We start from the raw sequence: 15498 nt of genomic DNA on the forward strand, positions 1-15498 counted from the left end.
TGCAAATACCTAAGGCCAGTAGCATCTGACTTTCATCTGACCCCAAAACTCCACTTGCCTCTCCTGGGTAGTATTGTTTAATGAAAGAAACAAAATGCCAACGATATACAGCAAGAACATAACATCCTAGATAACAAACTGCACCAATGTGCCCAAAACTGTGGATATGAGCCCTAGAAGTCCTTGCAGAGCAAATCTCATAACTGAGTAAACAGGCAGCACCAGGTCTTATCACGAGGTAGCCAGAATAGCCCTTATACCTACAGCAGATTGGGTGTAGGTAAAGAAATGTAGCTGTTGCTTTCTGTCCATTTGCTGCTATCTGGAGTTTGCATATTGTCACCTCTGTAGGAAAGGGGCAAGTTGTCCTGGAACCTTTTCTTGACTAATCCTTTGGCACCTTTGATGACTGCCACTGTTTATGTTCCTTTGTTCCACATTGTGCTCAGTTATTTCATCCCCCTATAGCTGTTGTCGTGTAGTTCCTATAAACATATATAGGATCTGCACGTTCAGACAACATACACTGTGGGATTGGTGTCCAGCATATTCCAGGCACCCCCACCGGGTATGTTAGCCTGTATACCAGCTAGCTCACAGTGCTACTATAAACCCTTCTTACCAAAGAGAGAATAGTTTTTAGCAACTATTAAACATAACAACTCTGTCCCGTCAGGGATCGTGGAAACAGTGCAGTACTTTTCGCTCAGTTACTCGTGCTCACTTTTGTTTCAGAGTACTACACAGAATAAACAGTGGGGACCTTTTTCAATAAGCATTTATTGAACCAGCGTCATTCTGCTGTAAAATAGGTGTGCTGAAACAACCATAAGACAAACAGATCTAAATGATTATAAGCACCAAAAGAGTAAAATGATGGTAGATTCCTACCATAGTGCTAGAACAATGAATAAAGACCAGTATATAAAATACATGACAGTAATAAATGCCTACTCCTACAATGCAATACTATCTTGATGTACCTACGTGTACCTAACATGTATGTAGGTGTAGAGCCAAGAATCCCCCTAGGATAAAGCCAACCCCATTACCTGAGATGAGAGACTGTGTGACCCTATCTTGGTCTGAAGATGGACACACTGCGAGGGATGTTACACCACTGCGATCTGGAGTGTCTGCCTGCAGGAACCTCAGCGTCACGCGTAAATGTGTCAGTATGAAAGTCCTTCTCCCCTCCCCCTGCCTCAGGAAAGATATGGCGTTTATATGCCCAAAGTGGTACCCTCAGGGGATCTACCTTGCTGTGTCATGTCGGACTAGGATGACGGAAGGAATAACCCTTATACATAGTTATTATGCAGGAGATGGTAGTCTTGCTGAGATTCCAAGAATCCTCATGCATAATGGATGAGGCTAGTTTTTCGGAAAAAAAACCCACGTCCTGTAAGCAGCACCGTAACTAGGTATAATGTCACTACCAAAAACCGTTATGTAGTGTAATGGCAGGGAAGATATAGGTAAAAGGTTCGGTAATTCACTGAGCCTATATTGGGGTATCTGTATGAAACAAAACACTGTGAGCAGGTGTGGGTTTTTTAAACAATGCCTTGTCTCAGTAAGTGGTAAGTGCATGCATATGGTTTTACTCTATGTGGAACTTCTGATGTTATATAGGCCGTGTCCTTCTAATAAATGCCTTGTCACTTTCTTTACATTCATACGGTTACGTCATTAAGAACACTGTTGCATTTTGTTCACTCATACAGATTTTCCCAGAGACTTTCTGATGTTGTTTTAACTCTCCCTTGCTAATAAATGCCTTGTCACATTCAGTGTAGTCTTAAGTGGTGATGCTTCATATTGTGTTAGCTCTCCATTCCTTATGAATGCACTCTCACGTTCAAAACATTTATATAGTTTCTCTTCAATGTGAGCATTCTAAAGTCATATCAAATGTTATTTTGTAGCAAATCCCTTGTTGCATTCTGTGCATTAACATGGTTACTCCCTAGTGTAAATCTGTTAATGCTGTATTAGCTTATTCTTCCTATTTAAGACTCTATCACATTTTGTATGTACATAGCATTTCTCTCCATGTGGATTTTCTAATGTCATTTTAGATCGCCATTTGTCATGAATGTTTTGTGAAAGTCAATACATTGATATGGTTTCTCGCCTGTGTGAACTTTCCGATGTTAAATTAAATTTTCCTTTCTAACAAATCCCATGTCACATTCTGTACATTGATATGGTTTCTCTCCAGTGTAAAATTTCGGATGTTGTTTTTAGCTCTCTATTTGTTAAAAATGCTTTGTCACACTCCGTACATTCATTCGGTTTTTCCCAAATAGATTTTCTGATGTCGCTTCAGATCTCCATTTATTAACAATGCTTTGCCTCACTCTGTACATTGATATTGTTTCTCTCCAATGTCGCCTTTATGTTGTTTTAACACTCCATTTGTACTTAATGCTTTGTCACACTCTGCACATTGATATGATTTCTCCTCAGTATGGATTTTCTGATGTCGTTTTAGCTTTCCATTTGTACTTAATGTTTGCCACACTCTGTACATTGATATGGTTTCTCCCCAGTATGGATTTTCTGATGTCTATTTAGTTGCCACTTTCTTATGAATGCTTTGTGATACTCTGTACATTCATACGGTTTTTCCCCAGCATGGATTTTCTGATGTTGCTTCTGTTCTCCATTGGTTATAAATGCTTTGCCACACTCTGCAGATTGATATGGTTTCTACCCAGTATGGATTTTTTGATGTCCTTTTAGCTCTCCATTTGTTATGAATGCTTTGTCACACTCTGTACATTGATATGGTTTCTCCCCAGTATGGATTTTCTGATGTTGTTTTAGCTGCCACTTTCTTATGAATGCTTTGTCACACTCTGTACATTTATATGGTTTCTCCCTAGTGTGGATTTTCTGATGTACTTTTAACTCTCCATTAGTTATAAATGCCTTGCCACACTGTGCACATTGATATGGTTTCTCCCCAGTGTGGATTTTCTGATGTCGTTTTAGCTCTAGATTTCTTATAAATGCTTTGTTGCATTCTGTACATTCATATGGTTTTTCCCCAGTGTGGATTTTCTGATGTTGATTTAGCCGCCACTTTCTTATAAATGCTTTGTCACACTCTGTACATTGATATGGTTTCTCCCCAGTATGGATTTGTTTATGTCGTTTTAGCCCTTCATTTCTTATGAATGCTTTGCCACACTGTGAACATTGATATGGGTTCTCCTCAGTATGGATTTTTATGTGTTGTTTTAGCTCTCTATTTGTTATAAATGCCTTGCCACACTGTGCACATTGATATGGTTTCTCCCCAGTGTGGATTTTCTGATGTCGTTTTAGCTCTCGATTTCTTATAAATGCTTTGTTGCATTCTGTACATTCATATGGTTTTTCCCCAGTGTGGATTTTCTGATGTTGATTTAGCCGCCACTTTCTTATAAATGCTTTTTCACACTCTGTACATTGATATTGTTTCTCTCCAGTATGGATTTTTTCATGTCGTTTTAGCCCTTCATTTCTTATGAATGCTTGGTCACACTCTGTACATTGATATGGTTTCTCTCCAGTATGGATTTGTTTATGTCGTTTTAGCCCTTCATTTCTTATGAATGCTTTGTCACACTCTGTACATTGATATGGTTTCTCCTCAGTATGGATTTTTGTATGTCGTTTTAGCTTTCCATTTGTTATGAATGCTTTGTCACACTCTGTACATTGATATGGTTTCTCCCCAGTATGGATTTTTGTATGTCGTTTTAGCTTTCCATTTGTTATGAATGCTTTGTCACACTCTGTACATTGATATGGTTTCTCCCCAGTATGGATTTTTGTATGTCGTTTTAGCCCTCCATTTGTTATGAATGCTTTGTCACACTCTGTACATTGATATGGTTTCTCCCCAGTATGGATTTTCTGATGTTGTATTAGCTCAGGATTAGTTATGAATGCTTTGTCACACTGTGCACATTGATATGGTTTCTCCCCAGTATGGATTTTCTGATGTTGTATTAGCTCAGGATTAGTTATGAATGCTTTGCCACACTGTGCACATTGATATGGTTTCTCCGCAGTGTGGATTTTCTGATGTCGTTTTAGCTCTTGATTTCTTATAAATGCTTTGTTGCATTCTGTACATTCATACGGTTTCTCCCGAGTGTGGATTTTCAGATGTTGATTTAGCTGCCACTTTCTTATAAATGCTTTCTCACACTCTGTACATTGATATGGTTTCTCCCCAGTATGGATTTTCTGATGTTGTGTTAGCTCAGGATTAGTTATGAATGCTTTGCCACACTGTGCACATTGATATGGTTTCTCCCCAGTGTGGATTTTCTGATGTCGTTTTAGCTCTAGATTTCTTATAAATGCTTTGTTGCATTCTGTACATTCATACGGTTTCTCCCCAGTGTGGATTTTCAGATGTTGATTTAGGTGCCACTTTCTTATAAATGCTTTGTCACACTCTGTACATTGATATGGTTTCTCCCCAGTATGGACTTTTTTATGTCGTTTTAGCTCTCCATTTGTTATGAATGTTTTGTCACACTCTGTACATTGATATGGTTTCTCCCCAATATGGATTTTCTGGTGTTGCTTCAGTTCTTCATTTCTTATGAATGCTTTGCCACACTGTGCACATTGATATGGTTTCTCCCCAGAGTGGATTTTTTTATGTCGTTTTAACTCTCCATTTGTTATGAATACTTTGTCACACTCTATACATTGATATGGTTTCTCCCCAGTGTGGATTTTCTGATGTTGTGTTAGCTCTCCATTAGTTATAAATGCTTTGCCACATTGTGCACATTGATATGGTTTCTCCCCCCTGTGGAGTTTCTGATGTAGTTTTAGCTCTCCATTTGTTCTAAATGTTTTGCCACACTCTGTACATTGATATGGTTTCTCCCCAGTGTGGATTTTCTGATGAAGTTTTAGCTCTCCATTACTTATAAATGCCTTGCCACACTGTGCACATTGATATGGTTTCTCCCCCGTGTGGATTTTCTGATATAGTTCTAGATCTCCATTTGTTCTATATGTTTTGCCACATTGTGTTGTCATCTTCTACATATGCACACGGTTTCTCTTATTTGTTTTCTCTCCTATACTAGGTTAGTTCTTCCTTCATAATAAGCATCTCATCAGACTTGCTTCAGTTTGTTCAGTGTGTTATGTCTTCTATGTACATCAGCTGATCCCTAAGTGCCAAGTGCAGACCTCATTGGACAGTACGGGTTTTCAGCTGTATAAAAAGACTTTGGCACGGCATTAGCCTTCATGGGAAGTGATCTCGAGGCATATTGTTTTTCCATCACTTCCTAAACAAGTTATGTTTACTGCCTTCACCTTTTTCGATCATTATTGCATTTGTTTCATCTATAAGAAAAAAGATTTAAAAATAAAAACACACTGGATAAGCTTAAATGCAGAGTCCATCACCAAAATGTATTGGCATGTAATTGTTCATAAAGACAAATGCGCTAATGAAATTCTAGGTTACACTTTCAATGTGAAGATGTAGTAGATAGAGTAAGGGCATACGATCCTTCAATGATCCCCGTCTATCGAGGAGTGCGGACTAAAAGAGCAACCAAGACACCAGAGAAGGTTCCTTGTTTATTGAGTGAGACCCTCTCCCTACGACACGCCACAATGTTAAATACATAGCAACACAATGCCTCCTTTCTTATCAAGGGAATGCTTCCTATTCTCACACAGGTTAACAAAAATACAAAATGGAGCCTTTTCTAGTGAATGGACCATGCAAGACAGAACATCACAATAACGGCAGGAAACATAAGCGTATGCTGCAAGGGAGTCTTTTATAGTATCAGAGAGTCTGGAATAGGATAGACAGGTAATCTGAGTATCTTTAACATAGTGTAACTCTAGAGATCTGAGACTCTGACCATATCTAGTCAAGGAACAGGCGGATTAGAACTACTTTATGTCAATGTAATAAAAAGAGGCCCTGTTGATCCAAGAGACAGGATTCCATGTAAGACTTAATCGTCACAAATAAATTCTCTTGGAAAACTAGATTCTATTACCTCTATTGTTCATCACCTCTTACACCGTCATACAGTAATATACACCAGTCATCAAATGTACCACCAAAACAATCCTTGAATATCAAGTTTAATATCAAACAATATATATATATATATTCACTGAAAAAACCATAGGTTATAGACCATATATAGTTAGGAATTAGCATTTAAAAAACCTTATTTTACTCACACAAAACCATTGAAATTCCATATATAGTTAGTTGCACTAACTATATATCGCGCACCCGCAATCCACTGCTGATCATGTCACATATTACATCATTCATGACATGGTCAGTGACATCACTGATGACATCACTGATGACATCTCAAATGACATCACTGATGACAACATCCAGTGACTGTATGTTTCTGTAAAGTTAAAATATGTCTTACATATTGAAGAATGAGTGGATGTATAAGTGTCTGGATGAAGGATTTAGTAGGTGCGTGACTGACTGTATGAGTGAGTGATTAAATGTGTCTCACTGAATGCATGGGTTAGTGACTAAACTGTCTTAATTTGTGCATCATTATGTCTGTTGTGATGTAAACTGCTGCATGTGTTGATCATTAGCTATACGAGAGGCTATATGTGTTATTAATTGGTTGCCCAAGTATTTCTATGGGAGATTGAGTTTGTGTGGGGGTGGCTGGAAGGTGTGTGACTCTATGCATAGATGTGTGAGCAGTTTATTCACTAGGTGTATGAGTTCAAGATGTGGAAACAGCTACATGGGCAGTTGACTGTGTGCATGAGTGTATTGATGAGTGAATGGATATCTCAATGCTACATGTCATAGTAAGTACATATGTAAAACACAGTACATGTGAGAGTTGGCATATATAAATAACTGTGCATGAGAGCCACTGAATGAGTGAGTGGTTGTATCGATCATTGTGAACTTGTATCAGGGATTGTATAAGAGAGTAAATATGTGTTAGTATATGTTTCAATAAGTAAGGTGTGTTTAACTGTATAGTTGAAGAAATGGAGGTGAGATTGTTTCTTTGCATGACTGACTGGGTGTGTGAGTAACTCCATGGATGAGTGGCAGTGTGTGAGTGTCTGTATACACTGAGTGTATCTAAGGTTATATTAGAGTCTGAAGAGGTTTATCGTATTAGCACAAGAATGATGTCAAATGAGATGTCATCAGTGATGTCATCAGTGATGTCATTTGAGATGTCATCAGTGATGTCATCAGTGATGTCACTGACCATGTCATGAATGCTGTAATATGTGACATGATCAGCAGTGGATTGCGGGTGCGCGATATATAGTTAGTGCAACTAACTATATATGGAATTTCAATGGTTTTGTGTGAGTAAAATAAGTTTTTTTAAATGCTAATTCCTAACTATATATGGTCTATAACCTATGGTTTTTTCAGTGAATTTCAATGGTTTTTGTAATAGCAAATATCATAAGTTGTCGAATGTCAAGTACGTGGTAAGTAAAAACATTTTCGTGTTTATGCACACTGATCTGCTTTGAATGCTGCCCCCCCACCCCTCATTTCTATTAGGAGTACTCTCTCTTTGCAGATAGTGAAGGGTAGTTAACGCAGGCCTTTGCCCCCGTTGTAATCCGTCGTGCCTGCTTCTCTCTCCATTTGATTGATTGTTCTCTTTGGTTCATTCTCTATTTACAAACAAGCACAGAGTCGCAATACTCTGTTTAGTCTTTGCAGATAGCGAAAAATCGTGTAAAAAAACAAAAGGAATCGAGCAAAATCAGTAGGCCACTAATGGGATCTCTTTTTGACCTCCCTAAAATAGAAACATTAGGAACAACCTGTTGATAATACCAATGTGTATGTACATAAGCGGCGTTCATTTGTGTTCACAGTACCCCTTGTTGATTGTTTGAATCGAGCATTGAATTGTTCGAAGTTGGTTCTCTTAAGAATCTTCTCTGCCTGCAAACGAGGAAGAATAGAAATATTCTCTCTCCCTTTGCAGATAGTGAAGGGTAGGTAACGCAAACCTTTAACACGTCGTGCCTATTTCGTTCCTCATTGATTGATTGTTTCCCCAAACATTGACTGTTTGGGAATTTGTTCTTTTTGGAGGTATTCCCTGTTTGCAAATATACGTAGGAAAATCTTTGCAAATAGTGAAAGGGTACGTAATGCGGACCTTTCTCCCCCGTTGTAATCTGTCATGCCTATCTACTCCCCACTGATTGATGCACCTGTTTCACCCGGACCATTTACTAGAGATACGTCATCTGGCCCGACCAGAGAGCACCCCTAGTGAAAAGGACATATGCAATAATAACGAAGTGATCACTGTATCCTGTTAACAGAAACTTTAGCATGAAACAACCTGGAAAGAAAAGAATAGGAAAACGAAAATCAGTAGGCCACTGATGAACATGAACTTTTATTAAACAACGAACAAAGAAACGATAACATAACGTAATGATAAAACCTATTAATGTCCTAGAAACAAGAAAACGTTAAAATATGCCAGTGGTGAGAGACCAGAAAAACAGTAAGAGAAACCAAATCACCCCTCGCTGTCCCACCGCCTGCCACGCCAAAAAAATCGATAGACTAGGGAAAATGCAAGTCAGTAGAACATCCGCCCCCACTCTGGAAACTTCCAAGGTGGGGCAGGGTTGCGGCTACGCCCAGCCGGGAGCAGCCCATATAAGGCGGGTCCTGCTGCCACGCCTCGGCCAGGAGATCCTAACGTAGGGTGTAGCCGGAGGAGAGGCCGAGGCCAGCGGGACCCGGCCAGGGGATTGCCTTTACAACGCTGAAGAGTTGCAGGGGGGGGAATATCTCCTCGACCCTCCCCTCTCTCTCCCAGTCCGGCCGCCGTGGCCCTTGACAGTTTCAGGTAGTCCCGCCACATGCTCTTCCGGTCCGGCCACCAACGGTCGGGGGGCCGAGGCCGACGGGATCCGGCTGCAGCCGATAAACCAAGGAACCCGTTCATGGGGCCAGAGCCAGGGGCGTCCGGCCGACATCCACCGGAAGCCCGGCCCGAAGACGGACGGGACACTTCTTCTTTCTTGAATAATGGCTGCGACAACACTGGGGGGGGGATGTCTTGCACATGCCTCCGACCCCCCCCCCCTCGTCCTCATCGCCTGGTCCGGCCATAACAAATCTCAAGCGAGACGCCGTGGGGTGCACTGGGAGGGAGAGACGGTGCGAACAGGCCTCTCCCGCCTCCCCAGGTGGAGGCTTCCCAGCTGCACCCTCAGCGCTCCAGGCGCCCGGAAAAGGGTTCTTCCACTGTGGCCATGCTGCAACGTCTCGCCCGGCAGGGTGGAGCCCGTCCGCTCATTTGACCCCGCGATCGCCAGTAGCTACCGAACTCTCAAAATGGCGGTCGACCTGGCAAGAGCGGGCCCAGCATAAAGAAATGGCCCGGTCACTGGTTGACTCCACCACCATAGTCCTCCACGACCTTGAAGATTCTAGAGGAGCCGCGGGAGTCTCCGACCCCCGATGGGGAATGACTGCCATGATCGCCCGTGGAGTGACGAAACTGTATCCGCGGGACGTCGGCGCTCCCATGCTGGCGCCAGCCTCACTTTGAATTACTAGAATCCTGCAGACCTCAGTTCCGGTGAAAGCACAGTGTGACCCGGTAGGAAAAATTGTTGCACCCCCTCCCCTTTTTGACTGATAGTTCAAACCACCGATCCTTTCCTTTGCCCTTTTAACGGAACTTTGGACTGCCTCCCCCTCTTTTACATTTTCTAGAGAAAACAAAACATTAACCACTACATTAGCATAGCAGTTGACACCAGAACTGTTTTCAAATTGAAAACCAACAACATCTTCAACAGAATCCTTTTTGTTTCTGCTGTGACCCTGCTACAGCACAGGCATTGTCCCCAGCAGTAATTCTGCAATGCCGGTAAGAATAGCTGTGGTGCCTACTGGACTCACTCACCCCCGCGGCGCCCCACGCCGTTATTTGCTGGGCGGCAACTTACTAGACATCACTTTCGTGCCATCTAGATTTCAGCGCGTTCTGCTGCCTTGGAACTATTCGCACAACAGACTGCTACTGACGACCCACCCCCAGGCAACATCTTCTGAATTTTCATAATTTGAAAGAACTAGTAACATGTCCTCATCAGGAATTCAAAAGAAATTGCCACGGTCTCTTCGTTGTTTAAATGTTTTTACTGTTTTTGTTTTGTTGTATATATTTATATGTTATTAAAGTTTTATATTCCTACTACTTTGTTGGAGTGCTATATATTTTTAATGTGACTCATAATTGTAAAATCTTTGATGTACAAAGAGTCATTCCTGGAATCTTCTGCTTCAGGCTCGGTCCCCTCCCCAATCACAATACAGGATGGTTTTCAGATAGTAGGAACACGTGTGGTGTGACGGATCTCATCGGGTGTGGGCCTTGATCTACTATAACTCCTTTGAAGAGGGGTGATTCTTTACAGCTGGAGCCATAAACTACATCTGCAGGGCTAGCTGATAGCCTGGACAATCGGACACAGAGGAAGAGGAGTGTCAGAGGGTGCGGTAGTGAATAGGGCGAAAGGGAGGTGTCGGGCGGGCACAGAGTGTGATTCTCAGGGAAGAGCAGCGCAGATGGGGGGAGGTTTATTGCCCATGCATAAGACAGAGAGCGGGGGTGACCAGTGCCTGGGGAAGATGCTTGCGAGGGTGGGGAGCCATGCTACGAATCGACAGCGTGCAGAGAGTGGGTCTGGTCAAGGCATCTAAAATGGCTGCCGTGCACGACAAAAGTGTGGCATTTCAAAAAAGGCAAGATGGCGCAAACAATGTTTTTCAACACTTCCTCATTTCCTTCGAATCGAACGTTAACAGACGTTGGTGCATATTACCAAAGTTAAGCGATATTTATCGCTAACGATGCTTACCAACGAATTTTTTACCGCTAAGCATCGTCAGAAATTATCGAAGATAAACCTTGCTATTATCAAGGTTTATCGCAAATGCGATAATAAACGGCCGCAATGCATGAATATCGCTAAAAAGTCAGCGATATTCATGCATTACCGAGCTAATGCTCTTAGCCATGTTATCCACCTCCCATTGGATAACATGGCTAAGAACTGCTCAGGGCAGGTGTTACTTTTTGGAGATATTCGCGCTTAGCGCGAATATCTCCAAAAGTTGGTAATAGGAGATAGATATCTTGCATGTTGTAATGCAAATTATTGTGGTATATGGAACTCATACCATAATCTCTCAGGAAAGCAGAAACTGATCCTTTTGGGACCGCCTGAAAAGGCCTAGGGGGTGAGGGGTACTCTACTTTGCCCCCTTTTCACGTTCCGAACTATTTTATTTTACTCTCTTCTGTAATTACACAAAATAGCAGCGATAAGATGCATCGGAGACACACAGTGAGAGAAAGGAGGCCGGAGATGAAGAAGAGATGTCAAATACACATTGGAGATAATATAGTGGCAGAAGGGAAGTAAATATGAGTAAACTTACCATGTAACATAAAAATGTTGCACTCTATACTATAAGTCTCATTTTATACTACAATCACTTCGCTACAACCTCATAAATTAAAAATAAAAATGAATAATGTCTCAAACAATTTTTGATTTCTAAATATAAATTTATTCTTCAGAATTTTCTAAATTTGAAAGAACTAGTAACATGTCCTCATCAGCAATTTCCTCATGAAAAGTCTGCAATGATGATTCTTGTAACTCTATGGTCTCCAAACATTCGATAAATTCGCCATCAACAGATTGATCAAAAAAATCATTCAAGTCATCTCCTCCTTGTGACAATATTTCATTATTGGTGCTGTCAATTTCAATCAATGTAGTGGAATCATTCAAGTCATCTCCTCCTTGTGACAATATTTCATTATTGGTGCTGTCAATTTCAATCAATGTAGTGGAATCATTCAAGTCATCTCCTCGTGACAATATTTCATTATTGGTGCTCTCAATTTCAATCAATGTAGTGGAATCATTCAAGTCATCTCCTCCTTGTGACAATATTTCATTATTGGTGCTGTCCATTTCAATCAATCTAATGGAATCATACAAGTCATCTCCTCCTTGTGACAATATTTCATTATTGGTGCTCTCAATTTCAATCAATGTAGTGGAATCATTCAAGTCATCTCCTCCTTGTGACAATATTTCATTATTGGTGCTGTCCATTTCAATCAATCTAATGGAATCATACAAGTCATCTCCTCCTTGTGACAATATTTCATTATTGGTGCTCTCAATTTCAATCAATGTAGTGGACAATTCAAAAGAAATTGCCACGGTCTCTTCATTGTGAGCCATTTTATTTTGAAATTGCTTGCTGTAAATTGCAGGAAAAAAAAATCACTTTCATTTATCGTTTTTAGTAATACATAATATAAAACTAACTTTATCAAGTATTTAGTATAACAGAAGGACTGCAAATAAATAACAGAAAACATTTTTCAAATTATCTTCAAGTGTACAACATAGTTCCCCTTACAAATTAACAACTCACCTTTTTAAAAGTAGGAGAAGTGTTAGTACTGTGTAAATCAAACACCAGAAATTCACCACCAAAAATTCCTCACAAATGTACCTCAGACAGTAGTATCACAAAATGGCTGTGGTTTCCTCTCATTTGACATATATACATAACCAATTAACTTTCATCACACACAAATACAAAACCAAAGTAACATTTTAATTGGTTCTAAATTTCAACACTTTCAAATGTGTTTTCCCCATGCAATTTTCCATAGGACATTTACATACGTCTACAGCCTGAATGGCTGAACGGAATTACACCAAACTTGGCAAAATGGTACATCAAACCTAAGAGGTCAGGAAGGATCTACTATGCCCCCTTATGGTCATTTCCCCCTTCGCTTTGGCCTCCTCTTGTCTCTCGATCCTACCGAGAGACAAGATGGCGGCCGCTACGGACTGTTTGGAATGTTGACAGACGCCGGAGAACCAATCAGCTTCGCAAAGCTCCGTAACGCGAAAACTACGCGAAGCGGAGCGCTGTTACAGATATATATCTTTTTTTGAACGTTAATTTCTCAAAATCCACTGGAGCACATATATTGAGACCTAGCAAAGGCACATCGGGCTACCAGTCCCTAATATTTTGCCAAGTTTCGTGCAAATCCATTCAGCCATTCGATTATTGACATTTAGATACGTCTACAGCCTGAATGGCTGAATGGAATTACACCAAACTTGGCAAAATGGTACATCAAACCTAAGAGGTCAGGGAGGATCTACTATGCCCCCTTATCGTCATTTGCCCCTTCCCTTTCGCCTCCTCTTGTCTCTCGATCCTACCGAGAGACAAGATGGCGGCCGCTACGGACTGTTTGGAATGTTGACAGACGCCGGAGAACCAATCAGCTTCGCTTCACAAAGCTCCGTTGTGCGAAAAGTACACGAACTGGAGCGCTGCCCGGTCCGCTGTTACAGATATATATCTTTTTTTAAATGTTAATTTCTCAAAATCCACTGGAGCACATATATTGAGACCTACAAAAGGCACATCGGGCTACCAGTCCCTACAATTTTGCCAAGTTTCGTGCAAATCCATTCAGCCGTTCGGGCTAAAAGTGAGGCCAACCGCCCTATGGAAAACTCAATGTTAAAAAACACGTTTTGGGACCCCCCCTTTTTTCTCAACCCCCCCTGGACGAACCCCCCCCCCAATTTTCAGGGGCTGCTCAGAAACAAAATGTGCCATTTTCCTGAAAATTTCAGCCAATTCCGTCCACAAACGCCAAAGTTATTAGACATAGAATTTTCAAAAAACCCATAGAGAAAAAATCCTAACTATATATACCTACTGGCGACCGCCAGTAGGTAATATATATATATATGTATGTATATATATACATATATATATATATTCACTGAAAAAACCATAGGTTATAGACCATATATAGTTAGGAATTAGCATTTAAAAAACCTTATTTTACTCACACAAAACCATTGAAATTCCAAATATAGTTAGTTGCACTAACTATATATCGCGCACCCGCAATCCACTGCTGATCATGTCACATATTACATCATTCATGACATGGTCAGTGACATCACTGATGACATCACTGATGACATCTCAAATGACATCACTGATGACTACATCCAGTGACTGTATAATTCTGTAAAGTTAAAATATGTCTTACATATTGAAGAATGAGTGGATGTATAAGTGTCTTGATGAAGGATTTAGTAGGGGCATGGCTGACTGTATGAGTGACTGATTAAATGTGTCTCACTGAGTGCATGGGTTAGTGACTAAACTGTCTTAATTTGTGCATCATTATGTCTGTTGTTCTGTAAACTGCTGCATGTGTTGATCATTAGCTATATGATTAACTGTATGGGTTATTGATTGGTTGCCCAAGCATTTGTATGGGAGACTGAGTGTGTGTCTGGGTGGCTGGGAGGTGTATGACTCTCTGCATAGATGTGTGAGCAGTTGATTGACTAGATGTATGGGTTCAAAAGTGCATGTGGAAACAGCTGTATGGGCGGTTGACTGTGTGCATGAGTGTATTGGTGAGTGAATGGATATCTCAGTGCTACATGTCAAAGTAAGTACATATGTAAAACACAGTACATGTGAGAGTTGACATATATAAATAACTGTGCATAAGAGCCAGTGAATGTGTGAGTGGCTGTATGGATCATTGTGAACTTGTATCCAGGATTGTATAAGTGAGTAAATATGTTTTAGTATATGTTTGAATAAGTAAGGTGTGTATAACTGTATAGTTGAGGAAATGGAGGTGTGATTGATTCTTTGCATGACTGACTAAGTGTCTGAGTAACTCCATGGATGAGTGACAGTCTATGAGTGTCTGTTTACACTGAGTGTATCTAAGGTTATATTAGAGTCTGAAGAGGTTCATCGTATTATCACATGAATGATGTCATCAGTGATGTGATCAGTAATGTCAAATGAGATGTCATCAGTGATGTCATTTGAGATGTCATCAGTGATGTCATCAGTGATGTCATTTGAGATGTCATCAGTGATGTCATCAGTGATGTCATTTGAGATGTCATCAGTGATGTCACTGACCATGTCATGAATGATGTAATATGTGACATGATCAGCAGTGGATTGCGGGTGCGCGATATATAGTTAGTGCAACTAACTATATATGGAATTTCAATGGTTTTGTGTGAGTAAAATAAGGTTTTTTAAATGCTAATTCCTAACTATATATGGTCTATAACCTATGTTTTTTTCAGTGAATTTTCAAGGTTTTGTAAATGCTAATTCCTAGCTATATATGGTCTATAACCTATGGTTTTTTCAGTGAATTTCAATGGTTTTTTTAATAGCAAATATCATAAGCTGTCGAATGTCAAGTACGTGGTAAGTGAAAACATTTTCGTGTTTATGCACACTGATCTGCTTTGAATGGTGCCCCCCCCCCCTCATTTCTATTAGGAGTACTCTCTCTTTGCAGATAGTGAAAGGTAGTT

The 15498-nt window shown here is 40.5% G+C and overlaps 1 protein-coding gene across 1 annotated transcript; it reads right to left on the reverse strand.

Annotated features, from left to right (window-relative positions):
* Positions 1–760: 760 nt before the first annotated feature.
* LOC144806348 (uncharacterized) lies at positions 761–5369 on the reverse strand. The gene has a single exon (XM_078672729.1). It carries the CDS (start codon positions 5056–5058, stop codon positions 2716–2718), a length of 2343 nt encoding a protein of 780 aa, XP_078528855.1. The 5' UTR covers positions 5059–5369; the 3' UTR covers positions 761–2715.
* Between the last annotated feature and the right edge of the window lie 10129 nt (positions 5370–15498).

This window comes from Lissotriton helveticus (genome assembly GCF_964261635.1).
Source record: "Lissotriton helveticus chromosome 1_1 unlocalized genomic scaffold, aLisHel1.1 SUPER_1_unloc_65, whole genome shotgun sequence".
In the NCBI taxonomy this organism is placed as follows: Eukaryota; Metazoa; Chordata; class Amphibia; order Caudata; family Salamandridae; genus Lissotriton; species Lissotriton helveticus.